At 38.8% G+C, this 22,877-nt stretch overlaps 1 protein-coding gene and 1 long non-coding RNA gene across 2 annotated transcripts; one reads left to right on the top strand and one right to left on the bottom strand.

Annotated features, from left to right (window-relative positions):
• Positions 1 to 1,424: 1,424 nt before the first annotated feature.
• Positions 1,425 to 17,699, bottom strand: LOC134631705 (sushi domain-containing protein 2-like). The gene is made up of 16 exons (XM_063480263.1): positions 17,639 to 17,699; positions 17,067 to 17,265; positions 16,744 to 16,895; positions 16,477 to 16,644; positions 16,212 to 16,386; positions 15,637 to 15,838; positions 14,619 to 14,704; positions 12,478 to 12,746; positions 12,263 to 12,397; positions 11,997 to 12,152; positions 10,901 to 11,149; positions 9,750 to 9,933; positions 9,293 to 9,387; positions 9,032 to 9,211; positions 1,598 to 1,694; positions 1,425 to 1,461 (listed from the first exon to the last, which is right to left on the bottom strand). The coding sequence occupies exons 1-16, from the start codon at positions 17,697 to 17,699 to the stop codon at positions 1,425 to 1,427; spliced, it is 2,445 nt and encodes an 814-aa protein (XP_063336333.1).
• On the top strand, positions 4,549 to 6,545 carry LOC134630255 (uncharacterized). The gene is made up of 3 exons (XR_010094273.2): positions 4,549 to 4,680; positions 5,019 to 5,095; positions 6,373 to 6,545. It is a non-coding gene; the product is annotated as an uncharacterized LOC134630255 (long non-coding RNA).
• Positions 17,700 to 22,877: the final 5,178 nt, after the last annotated feature.

Raw genomic sequence — 22,877 nt, forward strand, 5'->3', positions numbered from 1 at the left:
ATTTCAAAGTCAAAGCAAATACTTTTAAATCAAATTCAAAAACACTTTTTTTTTTATCCCCAAAGGGCAGTTAAAGTACATTTTAAGGACTGGAAAGTTGACATTACATTTATGGATCATCTGAGAATAAATACAGAAAGTTATTATTAGTACTCATATATAGGTATGACTAAAACAATCAGGACTAAATATAATCATTCTTAGGCATACACCTGAGCTTTAAGATGCCACGTCTTGGATTTAGTTGCTCTTAACATGTTATAATATTGTTTTCACCATACCAGTGTAAATGTACAGCACTGCAAAAGGCTCAGAAACTCACAGTAACAATGTGATGTTGGGTCTGAGTCATATGTGTGTGCCAAAAAACTGTGGTTAGTTTGATTCAAGCATAAGATTCACCTTCTCATATTATATTTTAATACAGTTTCAAACAAAAAAAACAAAACACAATAGCCAACTGTAGGACAGCATTTATTAACATTTAAGAAATACACAACCAAGAAAGTGCAGGTTTTCTTCTCTAAATACTCAATAGTCCAAATATTTATATTAGTTTTTGACATTGTCATAAGAGGAGTATTTAGGCAGTGGCAAGGAGCAGTTTGCTGGAGTTTATCAGTTTATCTAATAAACTGGGTGCTGTATTTTACTGAATGACTTCATTAAAGTCACAAACCCACAAGAAAAGCAACACAGTTTGACTTTTCAACACAAAGGGAGGTTAAATGTGTTGCACTGTATGTAGATATTTGCTGTGTAGAGGAACCTGTTTCCAGAGGAGCAGCTAATCAACAGACCAAACAACTGTTTGGAGCCCCGTGTCCAATGAGTTGGTCGCCCGAGGACTGACAAACTTTAAACTGTCCAAAGTTTGCAATGGCAGTAGGAGAGACCTGACATCCATAAGGGGGACACACATAACTCCATCTGCTTCAAATACCGTGCGCAGTTTTGTTTAAACAAACCTAACAAAAGGCAACAAAAGCAACTCAGCGACTATGAAGAGAAGTTATCTTATTGGGAGTGCTTAAATATAGTGTTACACAACTACGTGCTACTAATCAAGCCTTAAATACGGGGGTAGACACTTGGTTAACACATCAAACGTTTTATTTTGTTTACCATAATTTAACTTAGCCAGCACAGGAGCCTGGTGTGTCCAGCTCTGCCTGAAATACCTGGGAGTCAGAATCACGACAACAGCAGTAAACTTATTAGTGTAGACAGGAGGCTGGAAGAATATAGAAGCTAGCAGTTACAGTATTAACAGTTCACATGCAGTCGACTTGGTCTTGGACATTGTTAATAAATAAACATGGCCTCTGCCATTTCTAGATTAATGTTTTACCCATTACCTGTTTAGCTAGATTAATGTTTAATCTACATTTATAGGTGTGTCATTGTGGATTCTCCCCTAAGCTCTAATGACTCTCCGTTTCTGCTGAATGTTCATCTTTTCTGAAATTGAAAGGGACACAAAATAAAAGTTAACTCAACTTTCACTCAACAGGTACTATAACATATTCCTGATAAAATAAGTGCATATCATCACTTTATTAATCCACTAATGAGATTAAGTAATATCTTACTGTACCTTTTACGTTTTCTGGAGTGGAGCACGATTACTGTTATGATCACAATTAGCGTCAGAGCTCCGATGACTGAACCAGCCACAATCCCTGCAGTATTACCTGAAGGCACAGATTTAAATGAGACTCTTTTCCCACTGAGTCAAGTTATCCAGGACAAATGGGAAAAAAATGGGACTTGATTGTTAAGTGTGTAAGAATCAAACAGGAATCACATGATTCAGAGTTTGATTTAGCTGAAAAACAAAGTAGAAAACATGATCTTTATATGGTTTTTATCTTAAAAAAAGGGTGTAAGTCTTATATGAGGGTATCATGTCCACAGCACAGATTTTGTATATTTGTCTGTTTGTTTTTTGTCCTCTCCAGCACACATCAAGTGCAACGAGACTTCTTGGAAAGATCTAAAAATAGCAACTGCACTGAAAATGATGCAAAGGTGCATGAAAAGACGATCTTGAACACTAGACTGGGCAAAATTTCCTTCACTTTTCTACTTTGCTTTTTTGTATTGTTGTTGTTTTTTACTTTTTTGTTCAGACAAAAACATCTCAGCAACTATTCTTTTAATTGCTATTACAGACATTTGTAGATCACAGATGAGAAATCCTGACTGTACCCTGACCTTTTATAAGAACATCAGCAGGCCAAACGCGTCATTATCAATAGAAATATCTACAGCCTGACAATAAATCCTAATGGCTTTGGTAAACCTTTGGCCCTTGAAAGTTTGTAGGTTAGAAAATAATCTTCTGACAGGCATTATATGGAGTGAAGTGAAATCTCTTTTGTTACTACACTGTAAAATGTAATTCTAGCTGTTTGTTATTTCAACATATTATTCTATATCAGTTTGACGATAGATGACTGAAGTTGTTGTTATAACATAGAATTACAAGTTAAAAACGTCCCAATTACACCAAAAAAAGCTAACTTAAAAACTCATGTCCAGCTAAATCAGAAACTTATGTGAACTTGACAATGCGGGTAAGTTGAGCACAGCAGGATTCAAAACTGCCTCACGTGACTGCTACCGAGGTGCATCATGGGGAATTGGCGGTTAACGACATGCTCACTTTACTTGGACGTTTTCTAATCGTCTTCTTTGGAATATGCTTTCAAGGTGAGTAACATTGGTTATAACTATAAGGAAAGAGAGCTACAAAAGTTGGAACATGTTTTGAATTTATGGCATGACGTGTGTTTTTCTCTTTTACCGAAATGTTTGCTTTAGCTAATGTAACTTTAGCCGACAAGGTCCAGCTTGTGTGTCATGACCAAACTTGACCTAATAAACTGACATATGGCCTTTTTTATGGGTTTAATGTGGCGCTGAGCAAATCACAAGTATTGTGCCGCTAGCTTTAAGGTTGTGCACTCACCCTGTTGCGATATTAGCAAGCTAACTCAGCTAATTAATAAAGCTTATTTCATATTGTCTCTGTACTTGTAAATTCCTTTCAAGTTCACAGGCTGTTGTATTTTGGTGGAAGTTCATTTTGGCAATATTTCCAATAACTGGCTGGGTTCAAAAAGACCTTTTTGGCAGGACTCGGATGCTTGTTGTCATTTGTTTATCCCTATGTAATCACTTAAGGTGTTATTAACTGCTGCATGCTAAGCTGCAAGAGTGCACTGAGGACAGAGACAAAATATGGTCTACAAACCAGCATTATATTAGTTTTTATCAGATAGTCCTCCAGTGTGCTTATTTTTTGCTTTAATTATATTGTGCAGTTATTTGTTACCCTGAAATGCTTTATGCTTAACAACAGTTCACTATTTTGACTTATTTTTGAACTCTTGTGATCAGTATGACTAGATTGTGTGAGTTTCCATACTAAACGAGCTGTAGTGATAAAATAATTGGCATCAGAGACACTGATTTTTGGCATGGTATACTGCAGAAGTTTTTTTTTTTTTTGCATAATTTACCTTTTAATTAAACTGCATTCTCTGTATTGTAACAAAACTAACATTGTTTATATGTCAGAAAATTAGCAAACATGAATAAATGGCGAAAACAATATAATTATAACATATATTTTTACTTTACTTATTTTAGGTCTGTGAAGCCAAACTTGATGCTGGGGATTTATTTTTGTCAGTGGAGTCAAATGGTAAGTTACAATTTGTGCATTTTGTCATACTGGAAACACCTCAGATTATATTGTAATTTAATAGCTCTGTAGAACAAATGATATAAAGATTGTAGTGTCAGGGTACTTCTTAAGAAGTAATATGGCACTATTGATGATCACATGCAGGTGGCATAAACTAAATATTCAGACGTGTTACCAACAAATGATTCATTAACAAAAGCAATGGAGCAGACTGTTTAGGTTCTTGTGGTTGTAATAACATCCATAACTGCAAGTTTGTCATTAATTTATTTTCACAGGTCTAGATGATCACATTTGACTTTGTCATTTAAATGAGGTGGACTTGCAAACTTTGCGCTCTTTGGGGTAAATTGCTGTCCACTACATATACACAGAATCTGCACAGTATTTCAGATCTAAAAAGGGAGTATGTAATGGACTTGCTGGCTTTAATGTAAAAAGCCTGTTGTGTAACTTTAATGAGGCAGTTGGACTAAAACAGTATTGCTCATCAAGGTAAACATCTGAGGAATAAGGAAACTGTTACTTGTCCTTTTACTCAGTGTTCTTTTAATCGCACGTTTACTAAAGTTTTACATCACATAAGTCATTTTCACAATCATTCTACTTTAAAAGATTTCAAGACAGAGCTTATTGTTCTCTGAACTTCCTTGTTTGCTGAACGGCAGGTAAAGTGCATCTTTTTGTTTGTTTGCTTTTGTGTGTTTGTGTTTTCTCTAATGGGCCTCAGATGACTGTTTGCTTAAATTTGGGTCTCAAAGAATCTTTTTTTAATTCTGCCTGTACTCTCCACCCCTCTTCTTCTATTGCTCAGGTTGAAGCAGAATTTGCCCGTCTTACATCTGTTGACCTGAAAGGGTTCCTTTTTGCTGTGCTTGACCATTATGGAGAGGTTCGTGGAGCTGTACAAAATCAAGAGCGGCATAGAAAGGCTAACTAGGCTCATAAGATGCTTCGGAGATGATGTAAGTGTTCAACTGCGAAATCTAATCCTTTGTTTAAGTTTTAGGTTATCCAGTTCAACTGATGAACTCATTGAAAGAAAGCTGATAAGTAAAGTCTGTCATCATATTTCACAACTGGACATTTAGTGTGGTAACTTTTACAGAATCTATGTATATTGGTGGTAGGTTGGATATCATATTCTACTTGAATGTCCTGATAAGCCTGATTCAAAATCTCCAATGATAATCATATATTGATGGAATTATGCATCAAAAAGCTGTGAATTTGGAGCTGTCTACATGCTTCATAAACACTGTTTAAAAAGTGTTTTTGTTTTCTTTTTGACTTCTTTGACCAGAGCCCTACACAAAGGAAGAGGACAGAGGACCTCATTTTCTAAAGGAAGATCCCTCACACACTTTCAAGACTGTGAAGGTTAGCATTGTTTCTTTTAGTAAATTTAATAATGACAGCACCACAGTGGATTTTAAATTAAAAAGTACATGTGTACTTTTTCCTCACCAAATGTATTATTACAAGATCTTTGACACTGGATTTGGTCTGGGTTTCAGAGAAACTAACTGGCAAGCTAGCATTGATATTATTAGTGTCTTGTGTTTATTCATGTCTTCACCAGGGTCTTTGACATTTCGCTGCTGTACTGTTCACTTCAGCTTTACGTTTGATCTCTCACATTGTATATTGTAATGGCAGAGATATTAGGATATTTAAGGGGCTGCAGTGGCTGCTACAGCTGTGGGGGGCAATACTTTGGTGAAATGTCCTGGACCCTGGAAAAGAGACTGTGTAGACTGGGTAAGCAATTAAAGGTTACTGGCCGAGAGTCATTGGGCAGCTGGGTAAAGGTGGATGTTGATATTCAGTGCCAATTATGCAACCTGTTCAGCCATGTCTATATGCTCTTTTTTCATGCTGTTAATATAGGGGGAAAAAATAAACTTTAATCAATAAACTGATTAAAGAAGCATTGTCTATGGAGCCATAATCTGATCCTGTAGTGTAGCTGCAGTTTGCACATTTCATGTATTCTCAGCCAGATTTGGTTTAGAGCACAGCCAATATTTAGCATAAGTAGATTTAAATTCACACACTGGTGATGGCAAGCTACATTGTAGCCACAGCCACCCTGGGGCGCACTGACAGAGGCGAGGCTGCCGGACACTGGCACCACCGGGCCCTCTGACCACCACCAGTAGGCAACAGGTGAAGTGTCTTGCCCAAGGACACAACGACTGAAACTGTCGGAGCCAGGGCTCGAACCGGCAACCTTCCAATTATAAGACGAACTGTCAACTCTTGAGTCACGATTCAGTCATCCACCCATGTGTGTGAATGACTGAATGTGTAAAGCACTTTGGAGTCCTTAGGGGACTAGTAAAGCACTATACAAATACAGGCCATTTACCATTTAAATTGAAAATTTTGTTTGAATTCTGCAATTGAAGACATGCTCAGTTATTTATGAACATGGTCTTTGTTTAAAGCAAGAAATGGATTTGTAACATGGGGGTGCATATCTCATTCTGAAAAAACTTTAACAACTAATAAGTGTTACCCAAAGCCAATCACCATCATCCAAAGCATCAGTATGGCTCTTCTTTGGAAAGACATGAATTGTTAAGCACACGGGATATTGTGTAATTGTAATTGTGTAATTTTTTTTTTTTTTTTGTCTTTGAACCCTTTTATAGCCGACAGGTATTGAAGACACGTTTTCTAAGAGGATGAAAGTTGGCATTGCGATGGTGAAAGAAGAAGACATCATCGATGTGTTGGTTGTCCTTGAGGCAGCAGTAATCCTGTCTAATCTGAGGGATGTCTCAAGTGCCATTTCCATGCTGATGGGCCTTCTTTTTGCCCTCAACATACACTATCCAAAGGAACTTAAGGACATCTTTGAAGTCATTCAGAACATCCTAATGAACATTGGTGGAAGGCAGTGCATCTCACTAGTGCATGGTCTAAGAAACAGACTCTTGCAGAAAGCCATGCAGAACTGTAATTGTATGATCCTTAGTGTTAAGGACAGTTTTTATTTTACTGTTTGTTTTTTTATTCTTGCAAGTTCTCATTCTCACTTTTGTATGTCACTAAATGACTACACTTTACATTCCAGATTAGACAATTACTCATTTGTTCATGGTTTAAGAAACTTATGTGAACAACAATATAATGCTGGACTTTGCAGATGCTTATCTCATGCAAGTCAGTAGTTTTTCCTTTGTTTTGCAATTGAGCAGACTCAAACTAATGTTTCTGAAATATCCATATTATCAAATGTTTCAGAAGCATGCAGTCATTTTCAGAGATATTGGTTCTGTGGAATTTGTTGCAATTGTAAACGAAGACAAATACAAGAGTTTGATGTCTTAGTTGTTATAAACTGATCTTTACTGTCACTTATCAAAGGTTTTGTACGATTTTAATATTTCAAGTTTTATGCTAACAGGTGTGACTGAGCACAATGAAGTTTAAAAATTTTGTAAATGTAAAGAATAACTTTTCTAAAATAGCAAGTGTCCCGTTGATACATTACATTAATGCAGACTTTATGTTGTTACTTCACAAGAATCACTACTGCTCCTAGAGTATTGGTCAGAATTTCATCTTCACCCAAACTGGGCTCAAGACCAAGTTCAAATTAATTGTTTCACAGGGAGCAGCCTTTGAGTTTTGATGGATTGTGAGCCTGATGAGCTACGTCACTGATTTTTCTGTTTCTCAGATGACTAAGATGGCACAATAAATGGTGAATGTTGGGTGCTCATGAGTAATTGTCTTGTCATGTTCTTAAAACAAACTTTCTGTATGAAATGATCAGATAGACTTTAATGGAATCTGTGGGGTTTTATTTTTTTTCTGTAAACAACAGAAAATTAATTTAAAGGAATGTAGATATTTAAACCTGAGATCTAAGATAAACCTAACAGGTAGTTTTGCTGAAATGGATGTTAGAAAGCCAAAAAAAAACAAAACAAAACTTAAGATGTTTAATACACATTTTTCTTTACATCCAGTCAATCAACTCTGATAATTAAAATGAAACTGATTTACAAGTTCACTCAGCTACCTTAAGGAGCTCAGTTAATTAATAAACTTAAATCAACTTAGCTAACAGATTATGTTAGTTAAGCTAAAATAGATTCCTAAGTTAAAAGAACTACTAAAGTATTTGAATTAACTAAAAAACCCAAGTCAACTAAACTAGGACAAGAGTTTAAACAATAGATTATTTTAATTTAGCTGAAAGGGTTTTCCCAAGTAAAGATGACAATTAAAGGAGTTGAACTGACTAATAAATCTCAGTCAACTAAACTAAGATGAAAGTTTAGACAACATGTGATTTTTCATTAAGATAACAATTGGTTGTGTTATAAGAACAAACTCTATTTCTTGACTTAACTTAAAATTTTAAGGCAGCCCTTTACCTCATATTTTTAAGTTGAAACAACAAGTTATATTTTACAGTGTAGAGTTATTGCTCGTCCTCAGCTTTTATTTTTCTTCTAAATAAAATTCTATCTGCTGCTGTACAGATGAGGAGAATCACCCTCCCCTTTGTTGGCTGATATGGTGGAAGATCACTTCCAGATATTTAATTTTTGTGACCAGAAAAATTCAAACTGGTATCTCTAAGAGGATCGTGATGTGATTCTTTTACTTTTTCTATGCAAAAAATGGGCTGTTAATTTAGGTTTTCGGTTTAGTCCTCATTCCTTTGAGAGCGGGATGCATGCACAATCTTTCCCATTCTTTGATTCTGCCTTTTCTGTGAAGAGTTCTGTTTTTCATCAAATTTAGGTCAATGCCTGCATATTTTCTGATTGAACTGGGTGCTGATAAATGCACATCTTGAATGTCTAATCCTATGAGTAACAATTAAAAGCCTATTTCCTTGGGAAGTTACAGGGCAAGTGTAAGCGCTGCAGCTGAGCTTTTTTTTGCTTATTCGTAAGGTTTATAGTACAAATCCAAACAAGAAATACTGGCAATATATTACTGTTGAAGATTTTTCCAGTGATTCGATTTTAAGACTTCTTTTTTTTCTGATTTTGGGAAGTCTAAAAAAAAGACTGAATTTAAAAATTAGCCATATAATATGATTGACCAGATCAATCCTCATGCTAAATCTTTGTTTTTCCAATTTGACACGCTTGTATGAAAGTCGTTTGATGATATTTTTGTGCATTTTAATACTTAAGAGTTGATTCACAGGATCAAATCAATCAGACGCACACACTCCAGCTCAAAGAGGGACACATTTGTCACCAATCATCTGTTGATTTCTGAAGATCAAAATCTTGCTATTTATTGATTTCATCATTTACTGATGTCATGATGTGTCCATACTGGAAGCCACGCAGCGTGTCTCCTCTCCAGACCACTGGCCGTCGGCCTGGCATAGTCGCACTGCTGATCCTTTGAGATTGTAGCCCTCACTGCAGGAAAGCCGCACCTTAGCTCCTTGTAAGTAGGTGGTTCCCTCCTTTTTCCCATTATCAGGTGGTGAAAGCCACCCACAGGATAATACTGCAAAGTATGACATTGTCATACCAAGTGGTACATAATAATCAATGGAATAGCTTTCAGATCATTTTTAAAACTTTTTACCTGGTTTTAGATCCTCTACAAGAGAAACATGACTCTGGAAAGACATTCTCGTAGCATTTCCGATTCCTGGACTACGACCTACCAGGATGTCATACCTACAGTACATAAGCAAAGATCAGAAAATGAGATTTTATGTCTTTTAACAAGTTGTGCCATATACCATATTGTTTCCCATAACACTACTCAGTATTTCTCATGTATTCCTGTGTGTGGCAGACATTGAATGTGTAGTTTTCACACCCAGTGGAGGATAATATAATTGATGCACTGTACGTGTGACATCATCAGTGTGTTAGTAGCTGAATTAAACTTTGTGTGCAAAATTAGCACTCACCATTTATTTAACCATTTAACATTTACTGACATATCTGAAGCAGATATGCTTCATAAAAACATTACACTTATATTCAGTTTGTTATTATCATAACAGAAAGCTAATCAAAGTTTTCACTCATACCGACAGAATTGAGAGCCTTCTCCGGAGCATATCGTTGCTGCCTGATTGGCGAGTGGATCATCTGGACTCTCAGGAACCAAAAACACTGGAATAAAACTGGTGTCATGTCTGGGGTCATGGTAATATGTTTCCAACAAGTATTCTGAATCATAGGTGAACAAGGCAGACTCGTTGGCTATTGCCCCTGTAAGACAAGAACAGAGCTATACTTTAATTTCCCACCACAAATATCATAGAAAAACATGCTCTTAGTATTAAAGTAGACACAACCCCTGACAGAGAGCATTATCACAAAAAACTGATGGATTTAATTCATGTGACATCCTTTGAGGATTAAAAATGAAACCAACCACCACCTACCACAATACTGCAGTTCCTTGGATGACCACTTGAGGTTAGTCTTTTTGTCTAATTTTGCCATCAAAGCAACAGGGGTAATTTCTTTTAAATAATGACATAAACTTTAGGGTTGGTGTCTAGTTGACTGCACTAACCGACGGTTAAAGAAGTCTGTGTTCCAGCTTCCTTGATTGAAATTTTAGAGTTTTATTTTTATATTACTTTGCCAGTATCTGTCTATGTGCGATGCACTTTGCTAACCAAGCTTTCTGCTGTTTTCATGTCTAACAAAAACTGACTGGGTCAATAAACTCATCAGGAAAGTGTTTACAGCAGTCCGGACAGTAAGCTGCATCTCCACATTCTTCTACAGGGCAGGAAGTATCGTTGTAACCACAGCTGTTGGCCCCTTGTGGCAGGTTTAAAGCACTTCCACACTGATCACACTTATCAGACCTGGAAGATATGTTCAGCTTTTATGTTTATGTTTATTGTGATATCACAGTGGAAAGGTCTCACTGTCACAGGCAGAGAGCATGGGTGCAACTTGGACAGTCCACCAACTACTCTTTAGATTCACCCGTTAACATGCATGTCTTTGGGAGGAACTGGAGTACCCAGAGGAAACCCTGCACAGGACTTCATTCTGTGAGGCGACAATGCTAACCACTCTACCCCTGTACCAGTGCTGTTTTGTCTTTCAACCACCTCAAATCTTAGATTTGCCAACTGTTACCCTTACTTCAGAAAAATTAAGTAACAATAGCAGTTTTCCCACAAATTAGTGATGTAAAGGTTTAGCGATTTCTTACAGCTGGCCCCAAAGCTGAACAGCTCCTCTGGATTGCTGGAGTTCTGCACAATACTCCCGTTGCTGAAAACAAGGTCATCTTTGGCATCACCATTCATCTTTCCCAAAAGTCCAAGAGTGGCATCTTTAAAATCCTCTGGCAGGAGCACAGTGGTTGTCATGGTTCCCTCTCTCTGTCGGACTTCCACCCCGGCTCCAGAGGGAAACATCACAGTCACATTTGTAGACGTAGGAGAAAACAGAAAGGCACCTACGAGAGAATAAAAGACAGTTTGTGCCATTAAAACAGTGCTTTATAGATTTCTGCAGTGCTGGAAGAAGTACTCAGCCTTTACTTATATAACATATAAGACAGCACCTGATATAAATATGGCTGTTATCCCTTTCAAGGTGGTTGCCTTGAGCCTCTTACATTTAAGTCACTCCATGAAAACACCAACCTTTCAAAGTGAAATTCACACAGGAGTCACATGAGTGCTAAAGGACAGCTACTGAGCAAATATTGTGTTGGCGTTGCTGTTTCAATGCACTGCGAGCCACTGCACATTAGCAGATCTCCACAATGGCTTGCCTCACAGTGGAGGATATTTGGGTTGTCCTTCATGTATCAAGACGTTGCAGGAGAGGTCAGCACTGATGGGGAGCAGTTTCACTGTGCACAAACTTGTACATGTTAAAATAATAAGGAAGATGCTCCTGGTCAGGCTCTAGACATCATGCTCCTTGTTAATAATAGAACACTGTGGGCCCTCAGACTGAAAACTGTTCAGTATCATAGCTGTACACCCAAGGCCTCAAGGCCTCCGACACAGAAGCTGATGTATCTTCTCCACACAAGTATGAACTTTTTGATTTCTCCTTGTGAAACCTGTGAATTCAAATCTTTACAAAATAAAGCGTAAAACTGGGTTTTTAGCAAACTGATTTTGAAAGTAAAATCAGCTGCACAATAGAAAACACAATGTTACAAGAGTACGAGAGCCCACAAGTACACTCACTTCCAAAGAAAATGTTCGGAGTGAATACAGTTTTTAATAAGGGTTCCAAATAAAACCAGTTTGTTTCATCATGAGGAATAAGATAAATCAGTTTCTCACCATTTAAGTCCATCCAGGTCTGCTCAGTAAATGAGAGCGTTTTCTGATTGAGCAGCACTTCGAGGTCACTGTTACCACTGACCAGCCGTACCTCGATGATGTCAGAGGACGCTTCTCTCATAGCAACAGATGACAGCTTTGTGGCGTTGGTTGTTTCTAATAGTGGTATAATGAGGTAAATAAACTGCTGTAATAGTTTTCTTTCTTCAGTGACAGCATTTGTTGAGCATTGTTCACAGTGGTAGTCTTAAAGTTCACTGGCTCACCCGTCACAGGCTCTGTTCTGCCTTGGATTGTCAGCTGTTTTTCCGCTGATGTCACCAAAGTGTATTCCCCTTTGCCGTTGAAGGAGTAGCTAGTGCCGTCAAATGTTATGAAGTGAGGGTCTCCAAAGACCACAGCTGACATTAAACACACAACAAAAATAAAGACATTAAAAACTAATCTTGTGAAACATGCTGTAATACCAGGGCTAACTCACCTGACTCGGGGGACTTGTAACGCCTGCAGTCACTGGAGGGCCGGTGTTTGAAGTAGTAATGGCAGTTGTCAGACCAGAGGCAGCAGTAATAGAAGCTGAGGACATCGTATATCCAGTGAGACACTCCAGGGATTCGAGGAGGTTTCTTGTAAGGGGGTGAACCCCAGTCATGCGCTCGGTCTGGAGTACTACCCCCAATCGAGTCTGCTGTCAGGACCTGAGCGCCGGTGCTGTCATAGCAGCACTGCTGTCCTGCTCCGTACTTGGGACTGTGGACAAATTTCCCAGACAGTGTCAGTAAAATCTGTTAAAGCCAAAGGCAAAAAAAAAACAATTTAAACAAGACTCCACAGTCATTCTAGTGGGTAGCAAAAGTTTATAACAAGAACATAATACTGCATGATACTGTTTTATAACATATCTGACTTTTTTTCTAGTGTCAGCATTTTTTTACATGCGTAAATAAATAATAAGCTAAAAAGGAAATTCTGAGAATTTTCTAAATATGTGTTTATAAATCCAAATGCAAGACTATGTTTCTCTAATACATACAGTATGATGCCCACTTTTAGGCCAAAACACAAAACGTTTTGTGTATTTTTAGGTGCAATCTTAAAAACGTAACCGTGGAACAGAAATAAACTTTGCACTAATCTAATTAATGAGACAGGAGCATAGGAGCGACACAAACTGATCCAATGTTGAAAACTCAAAAACAAACCAAGTGCAAGTTAGACAGTGAGTAGGAGTTTGTTTGCAACATTCGATCAATAAAGTAACCTCAAAAATAAGCTACTGTACAACAGAGGTGTGCGTGTGTTCATAAATAAAGATTTTGCCACAAAGACTAGACATAGCCTAGACTGGATATCATAGAAAATATTATATTCTCAGAATGCATGACACTGACTGTATCTGGCGAGGATGATATACATGTGTGTTTCATTACATTAACATAATTAGAATTACGAGTCCAGATATTTCTCATTTCTTTCTGACCGTTAAACCACCTTTAAAGCTTTTAACAGTTTAAATGAAGAGTTCCGTCCACTGAGTCATTACACAGCATTTGCCTTTTACACCACTGGTTTTGGCTCTGGCATGAGTCCAACCACACTCTCATATGTCTGCCAGACAGCATCATCCTTGACTGGCCAATAAAACCTACTGACCCCTAACACACGTCGCTTTATCACTATCTTCAAAAGCCTGGATAGGCCATCTGGGCAGTTAAACACATTTATGTTTAGTTATTCAAAGACTTAATATTTGCAATATAACATTTCTATAACCGACCTTGACGTTGTGTTTAAAGCACCACCGTAAGCGGCTGGGGAAAGAACTATTTTGCTAAAGTTTAAGGTAGCAACCGAGATCATCTTTGTTAGCTTTGACTCTTGGCATCCAGTTCAACAAGCTGAATTGTAAGGAAGGAAGCACAGCAGATTTTTTGATTTGACACCATCACAGCCTCACATCTATGTGCTCACTTCATCACAGGTTATCATAATAACACCAGAACAGTAGTGAATTTCCTTCATAGCCATTATTGCATTTCGTTCGACATCATTACCCTTTGGTATTGCCCTAGTTTGTACATTTTAGTCTGATATTACTCAGCTAAAAACTACAGTTACAAAGCTGCAAAAACTAAAAATATAAAACAAAAACAAAAAACTTAAAAGTCCTATAAAAGCGTAGTTTCTGTAGCCTGCAGATGTGGGAGCTTTTGTGGTACGTGTTCAGTAATATATTATGTATTTATTAAGTAGGACTATAGTTGGTCAGTTAGCTAGTTAGTTATGGTTATGGGTTATAGGCTATAGTTCATACCTACATCAAAACTTAACTGGTGTAATGCATGGTGTTTCATTACCATATTTCCACTTACTTTCAGGATGCTGCAGTTAAAGTACTAAGTGTACTACTGCTCACTATCAGCCCAAATATAAGAATAAACAAGTGAAAACATGAGCCCCTATTTTGTTATATGATTTGTTTTAACTTAAAACAAATACTTTAAAATTTAAAAAAAAAAAAAAACGTTATTCTGCACATATGCTACGTATTTTCTTAATTCGAATGCTGTGTCGGGTTTAAAATACTTGAACTCTGGGCACCACTCTAACCAGAAAACTCACCTGGCTTGTATAGCCCTCACACAGTGAACACTCCCAGGATGGTAGGTGCACACACTGCCTTTCTCTATATCACACCCATAGTCAGTCTGAGGAGAAAGATAAAATGTCTGTGACCTGGGAAACCAAATGTGCAATTCACTGTGATTACGTGTTCACTGTAACTTTGAAAACATATCCCATGTCCGGCTTATTGTTGGAGAAATGGAGATGTTATGTTGCAGTTTGTGAATAACTTTCTATTGTGCAACCTGAAGTAGAAGATCAGCTTCCCGTTTGAAAATAGCAAGTGCTGTGGATGATGGGCAGAGGTGTTGTAACCCAGTCCAGAAGCTTAATTATTCCATGAACAATAAAACCATACAAATTGTTGATTATATTATACCATCCTAATTTATGAGGCAATAACATCTGAAATGTTCAGCTTTCATGTTCTCATAAATCCAATAATTAAGAGAGACCTTTATGAATTTAAACTGATAAGCAATGACCATTTACAAACGATAACAGCTACTGATAATCATCATAGACACGTAAAGTAATTATACACGTTTAGTTTCTGCATTAAAAATCTAAACTGCTGATGATCTCTCAGCCCCCTAAAGCCCAAACATATTTTTTAGGCTTTTTTTAGTTCCAGTTTCTATGCATGAGGGGTTTTTTAGTGTCTCTCTTCATCTCTTTGTCCAGTGTTCAGTTCATTTGTGTTCAGTGTTTCTATTTATTCCCATCTTTTACTTTGTTTCCCATGCATTGTCTCTGGTTTTACTTCCTGCCTGTTATTTACCTTAACTGTGTTTAGCTGTGTTTAGTTTCCCTCCCGTTTCCACTTAGCTCGTTACCTCGTGTGTATTTATAGCCTCAGTTTGTCTGTTAGGTCATCATGTGTTCTCCATTGTGCTTCCTTTTTACTGTCTGTAGTTGTACTTTTTTAGTGCCATGGCACTAAAAAAGTACGGCTTTTGCATTGCTGTTATAAATGAGTGCAGCCAAGTTTTTATTTTCTGCTCCTCTCACTTACATGAAACCTGCCTGTGTCTGCTCTCGCTTGAGCCAGCGTGCAGGGGCAGTCTATGATCTCACTGAGGAAGTTGGGCAGCTGATTTTCCAGCTCGTCCCATGCCAGACATTTCTCCAGGGCCCAGCCTGCTGAGTCCTTCCTGAAATTCTCCTCCAGATGCCACGCCAGAGCGTGATCCTCGGTCCACGCTGCCTGGACATTCCTGAGCATAACCAACAGAACTTTTTGTATACCTCAATTGTAAATATATATCACATGTAGAAATTCAATTTTTAGACCTAAATCTTTTTCAGGCTTCAACTTATAGGATTTAGGGCATTCTTTTGTCAGAGGTGAAATTTATATCCATGTATATACTTTCTTTTGTGTATAATCAAAGAAAATATGTGTATTCATTACTTTAGAAATATCAGAAAGTGCACACCAAAGACTAGAGGCTTTTTTACATTTAGAAATGGAGGGTGAAAGGAACCTATCCCCATACGTCACACAGTGGAACACTAAATGCTAATAAATATTGATCTTTGGACGATGAAAATCCTTAATCACTAAAACAGTCCAGCGTTTGCACGTACCACATGCCGTCGGGATGGCTGCTGGGGCTGACGCGCACAGAGCCGAGCTCCCAAGACGAGAAGCCGTTCTCTGCTGGTTTGGGCAAAAAGCTGAAGGAGCCATTGTTAGGATGATCCTTTGCAAGAGAGTATAAATACTGCCATTCACCCAGCCAGTACTCTGTATAGGGCTCTCCTACAGAGAAACACTGTGGTTAAAATCACGTATTTCTCCAGTCAACAAACTCATGTGAGCTATAAAGTGTATATAGAGAATTTTACCAACCTGTCTCCCTGTATCCCCAAAGCTCTATATTGACCTTTTCTGCTCTTACTAAAGAGGTATTCCATGTCATCTCAAGAGTGCCTCCAACATTAGGTGTGCCATAGTACTGCCATTTTGTTGAGTTGTCCAGAATTGCCTTGAACTTAGAATCTAGCTTACCGGTATGAACTGCAACAGCACAAAAAATCATGGTTAATGTGATCTCCATATCAAATGGAAATGATGGGTTCTAATAACACCCATAAGAGTGTCTAGCAGGTATTATACCTGAAAGCCAAGTTCCAGCTCTAGTGAATGTAGTGCCATTGTCTGATGAAATCTCAAAAGGAATCCATCCTGTTTCATACAACAGCGGGGAGATACAATGGCCTGTCCCTCCGTCATCCACATATCCCACCGTATTAATGTTGTCATTGAACCTGCCATAATAAAAGAATGATTAGCAGGGTTCTGATCTGTATTTAAACTCATTAATGTTAACATAATTAACACAGTTGTCCATGAAAGTCCATTGGATTTGGTTATTTTACATGAATAAAATGTTAGCTCAGTGCCCACTTAAAAGCTCTACAGAACTACAGATGTCTTACCTGCATTCAATCTCTGAAGCCGTTTCGAAACTTGCATCAAGTATAATAAAATCTGTGCCACCGAAAACAGACCCAGAATATGGAGATATATCCACGCAGTACTCTTTATAGTCTGCGCAACAGTTCGCCAGAGATGTGCATGTAGTGTGGCATGAACAGGAGTCCAAGTTTTTCCCACAGTTCTTTTCACATGTTTGTCCTGTTCAAAATAAATGACAGAAGCTCAGGTGTGGAGTCTTGTGTGAAACAAAAGGCAAAATATTCCACTCTAACTGGTGGATTAAAGTGTTGATTCAGCTGATTTGGCTCATTATTGAACATTAAGATGGATTCACGAAATATTTTAATCAGTTTTACATTATTTTGTTATAGTAAAGTAGTATCATTTAAAATATATAGGATTTTTTGTGAGAACTGTTGTTGCAAATTTACTACTCACTAAATCATGAATGAAAACCAGAGATCGCACATTTCTTGATGATGCTGTTATATATATATATATATATATATATATATATATATATATATATATATATATATATATATATATATATATCATACGGTGCACTTACCTGATGTGCTACAGATGCATGAAAACAGAAGAGCAACTATTACAGCTGTGAACCTTCCCATCATAGAACCTTCCCAGACAGAGCCAAACTGTCAGCCAAGATTTCGACTACACACTCCTGGCTGCTGTTCTACTTTTGTCCCACATATATATATGCTCAGCATTTTCCTAAACCTTGGACCTTTGATTATCTTCGTGTACAAGCATCTGTTTAATCATCAACAACTGGATAACATTTTCGGCTTAACCTTCACGTGCCTCCTTTCAACGATGTCTTGTGTCACACTAATCACACTTGAAAAGATTTATAGTCACATTTAGCTAAAGATACAATGCATCTACAGATATGGAGATATAAAAGAACAAATATTAACCATCTTCAATAAAACAAAATAAAGTATTTTAGTTACTGGTTCTCTAGTGCGGGCCTCTAGTGGTGGGGCAAAGTGCCTCTGCAAGAGGGCGTGAAATAAAGTAAAATAAATAACTGATCGAGGGAGAATAAACAAAGAGTTTGAATGAACCCACTGAACCCCATTAAGATCCTGTATCACAGCCTGCAATTAAACTAACTTACTAACTAAAACAGTTTTATGCTGTGCAAGAACCTTGAACCACAGTTCATGGACAGCCAGTTTTACAGTACAGTGGTCCCTCGTTTATCGTGAGAGTTACATTCTAAAAATAACCCGCGATAGGTGAAATCCGCGAAGAAGCCAACTTTTTTTTTTTTTTTTTTACAATTATTATAGATTTTTTTAGGGCTGTAAAACCCCTCACTACACACTTTATACACTTTTCTCAGACAGGCATGAACATTTTCACGCTTTTCTCTCTTGTTTAATATGGCGTTATTTTTGTGCCACTATTCTGAGCGCACGTAAAAAAAAGTTTGCAGGTGCAAGTGTTGCATTTTGAGGAGAAATTTATTTTGTCTAAATTTGAGTGAACAAAATTCATTGCTGCGTGCAAAAAATGTATTTCAGTGTTTGCTATTATCCATACACACACACACACACACACACACAAAAGCAGCCCCTCTCGCTCGGTTTTTGAATTTGCGCTTGCTCGCAATGTGTTGCTTGCGCTCTCAACATTTCTGCCCGTGCGCGCTCAACTCTTTCTGTACACCGTTATAGTTGTGCCACAAAACCAGCCAATCACAGACTTGGATGCAAAAAAATCTGATAGGGCTTTGGAGCGTCACGCCCCCTCCCGCCATGACAGTAGGCCAAAACGAAGCACACGGAAGCGTCAGCTATGGTTCGTACGTACTGTGTTGTCGGTTGCAACGTTAGATCACACGATAGGGAAGGCAAGAAGCTGGAAAATGGGCTCTCTTTTCATCGTTTCCCCTCCTGGAGGCAACGGGAGGGATCTCATGTATCCGATATTACTAAACGAAGACGTCAGGCTTGGATTGCAGCGGTCAGACTCGGACCGGCACGCAAGGCGAGTGCAACGAAAGCGAAAAAGAGCACCCATCGGAGGTAACCCCTGCCCCAAAAACATACAAAATTGCGCTCATTGTACGCTAATCTGCACATAACTTTCAGATGAATCACGCACCTGGAATACTGGTGTACATTTACCTTATGTGTATGCACTAATTTTATCTTACATGCTTTCATTATGCAGCTGCAGAGTATGAAGGTGTGCCCCGTGCAGAAGTAATAGATGAAGATCTGACAGAAGACCAACAACAAAATCACCATGTCATGGACGCTGTGGACAGGAGTTACTCATATCATGTGAGGGTGAAGACACAACACTGCTTGATAAGAATGTTAAGGTGTGCTGTGTTTTGGTGAATATGTGCCCCAGTGTGGTTGTCAAACCAGGGCCAAATGAAACTTGCTCTTGTTGAATAGTCATAAAACTGCTGTGTTGCATGTACAGTTCATTGTAAATAATTGTACTTTCTGTAAAGTGGTTTCAATAAAACAGAAATGAAAAGTATGTGTTGTTTTTTTTTTTTAATTCAAGATCTGTTCACATGTACTTAGCAAGTACATGTGCAGGTATGTCGTGTTATTCAATTATACGCGGGTCCACTGTACGATTCATAACCACACTTTATTTATCCCTTCTTGCTCTGCTCCCCACATAACATAACATTCTATTCAAAAACACACCGGTCTCGCCCTCTAGCTGCCGTTGGCCTAACTACATTGACCGGCTGCATTAACATCTACTGTACAATGCAATTACACCACAGGTACACATGAAATGCAAACTATTTACATGGCAACGCACAGCTGGCATCAATCGTGAATCGTTCATCTAGAGCAATTTTGGGGGCAGCTGCTGAGGAGAAGTCAATGTTATGTGCAACCTCTGGCTGTATCTTGGTCATATGGTCAACGTACTCACAACGTGGAGGCTTAAAAACGGCCAAATCTTGTATCCAACTGTTTGTGAATTAGATGTGCGCCTCCAGGAATTTATAATTCCGAAAATGATTCGCCGTGTATGCGCTGACTCCACAGACAAGGTACGCGAAAATATCGGGATAGGACAACGGCGGTAGGCCGTCTGGGTTTCTACTCCACTGCCTTATTTCATACGGGTCCACATTACCGATGCACGCTATTTTTTCCAAGTACCGTCTCTTGGCGTCTGGGCGCAATCGGTCGCGATACAGCCCTTTGTCTTTTGCGCTGATTTTAAGCATGGTTCTGACAGTCCTGGTTCCAACACAGTGGTCGTGTCCAAATTCATGGGCTGCCTCCTCCTGAGGCCGCATTTGTAGACCGATTACGTCACAGCGACGCACCGAAGGCTGTCCAAATTCATAGGCTGCTCCGAATGCAGCCGACAAATGGGTCCTCATTTTCTCCGAATTTGAGGATGGGTCTGATGTATCCTTCTTTGCCCACCATATCCCAGAATTCATAGCGCGGCCCAGCCAAACTCTAGTTTCCGGTAATGGCGGCCGGTACTACGTTTTAAAATTACTCTTATTAATTTTTCTGGGTCACAAAATAAACTTTTAACATATTTTCAGGCGAGAAAGTAGCTGTGTAAACATCAAATATCTGCTCGGTTTATCAAGATATCGCATATTTGGAAAAGTGCTTCGACGTTTTCGGAGACGTCTGTTACCCACCAGCTCGATAGCGAGCCGGGAGCTCGAGGGTCACTGAAGCCGCCAAGAACGGCACAACTCCCGGCACATCATTTTCAGATCACCGCGGACTTTTGCTACTCGGGTTAAACGTAGTATATAAGTACCTGAGACAACCTAAAAATTTTATTGTTGGGCTTTTTCAGTGTTTTGTTTGTTCGTGAGTAAATCGGTTTGGCTGAGATTAAAGTTATTAGATTAGATTAGATAAAATAAAACTTTATTAATCCCCCGAGTGGGTTCCTCCTTGGTTTTTATACAGCTGACTAAACGTCAAACAGAAAACTGATTAAACAGAAGTGTGAGATGGTCAAGAATTTACGCCAGTGTACTGTTATATTTTACATAGCAAGGAGCAGATGGCCGAGTTTATTAAACTCCACCGAGACAGCGGTGACGTTAATCAGAAGGCTAGACCGTCCAATTTCACTGCCGTTTACTTCCGGCCTACCCGACCGTCTGAGGACCCGGCCCACTTAGATTGCGAAGGCCCGGTCCTCAGGAGGATGCAGCCCATGAATTTGGACACGACTAGTGTGTTTGTTTTGATTTGTGGCCTTCTGTCATGGCGCCGCACTCCCACAATACACTGCGGCGTGACGTCAACTCCAAAGCCCTATTGGCTGTTTTGGTCTCCAATCAGCTCAAAATGACGAAATGCAATATCCCAGAATCCATTTCGTCCAAAACTCAAACGAAGCAGTGGCGGAGGAACACGGAGTGGCGGAGTTTGAAATATTACTCTTTCTGGGTCACAAAATAAACTTTTAAGATATTTTCATGCGAGAATGGTGCTGTGTAAACTTCAAATATCTGCTCGATTTATCAGGACATCACATATTTCCATAAGTGCTCTAATGTTTTCGGAGATGCCTGTTACCCACCAGCTGACCGCATAGCTGTACTGGCCATTGGGCATACCGGGCATTTGCCCAGTGCACCGATGGTGATTTTTCATTTTTTGTTTGTTTTTGTAACGGTATAAACAATGAAAGGTGGTGGATTAGCCAATTGGTTATGATCAACTCTGGACTGGACCAATTGCAATACATCCGTATTGAGGGGAGAAGGAATGCAATTCGTCCCGTACTTCAGCTAGAATGAAAAAGACACAAAGCTGGAGTTATTCTGTGTTTTTGCTGCACAACTGCCTCTTCTTCTCACATTCTCACCCCTCCCTCTCCTGTTGCTACTTCAATCATGAAACTGATCAATGATCAGCTGATCGTCTCTCTTGTTTGTTTATCGCCCACTTTGCGCCAGACAGAGGAAACCAGCGGATGTTGCGCTAAACAACAGCAGCACGTTCAAGCTTGATCAGCTGTTGTTAGAATTAATTTAATATTAATTTCTAGTATCAGCTGATGTTTGCTGGAGCCACAGCTGTAAAAGCTGCTGGTCATGATATCGGTTTGGATATGTGGTGAGAGGGAAACATGAAGGTGATACAAATCATACATATATACCAACAAGACAGTGTACATCACTGTCACAACAGCATTTGTTTTAGTTCAAAGGCTTTATGGTTTTTCCTATAATACCTGGTGGTGTAGTCGGCCGATTTTTTTGTCAGTTCAGCCTTATATACTGTATAATGTTTAACCCGAGTGAACACCCGGTCAGCTGGTGGGTAACAGGCATCTCCGAAAACATTAGAGCACTTATGGAAATATGTGATGTCCTGATAAATCGAGCAGATATTTGAAGTTTACACAGCACCATTCTCGCATGAAAATATCTTAAAAGTTTATTTTGTGACCCAGAAAGAGTAATATTTCAAACTCCGCCACTCTGTGTTCCTCCACCACTGCCTCGTTTGAGTTTTGGACGAAATGAATTCTGGGATATTGCATTTCGTCATTTCAAGCTGATTGGAGACCAAAACAGCCAATCAGATTTTTTTGCATCCAAGTCTGTGATTGGCTGGTTTTGTGGCACAAATAGGGCTTTGGAGTTGACGTCATGCCGCAGTGCATTGTGGGAGCGCGGCGCCATGACAGAAGGCCACAAATCAAAACAAACACACTGTGTTGGAAGCAGGACTGTCAGAACCATGCTTAAAATCAGCGCAAAAGACAAAGGGCTGTATCGCGACCGATTGCGCCCAGACGCC

The sequence above is a fragment of the Pelmatolapia mariae genome, linkage group LG7 (genome assembly GCF_036321145.2).
Source record: "Pelmatolapia mariae isolate MD_Pm_ZW linkage group LG7, Pm_UMD_F_2, whole genome shotgun sequence".
NCBI classification, from domain to species: domain Eukaryota; kingdom Metazoa; phylum Chordata; class Actinopteri; order Cichliformes; family Cichlidae; genus Pelmatolapia; species Pelmatolapia mariae.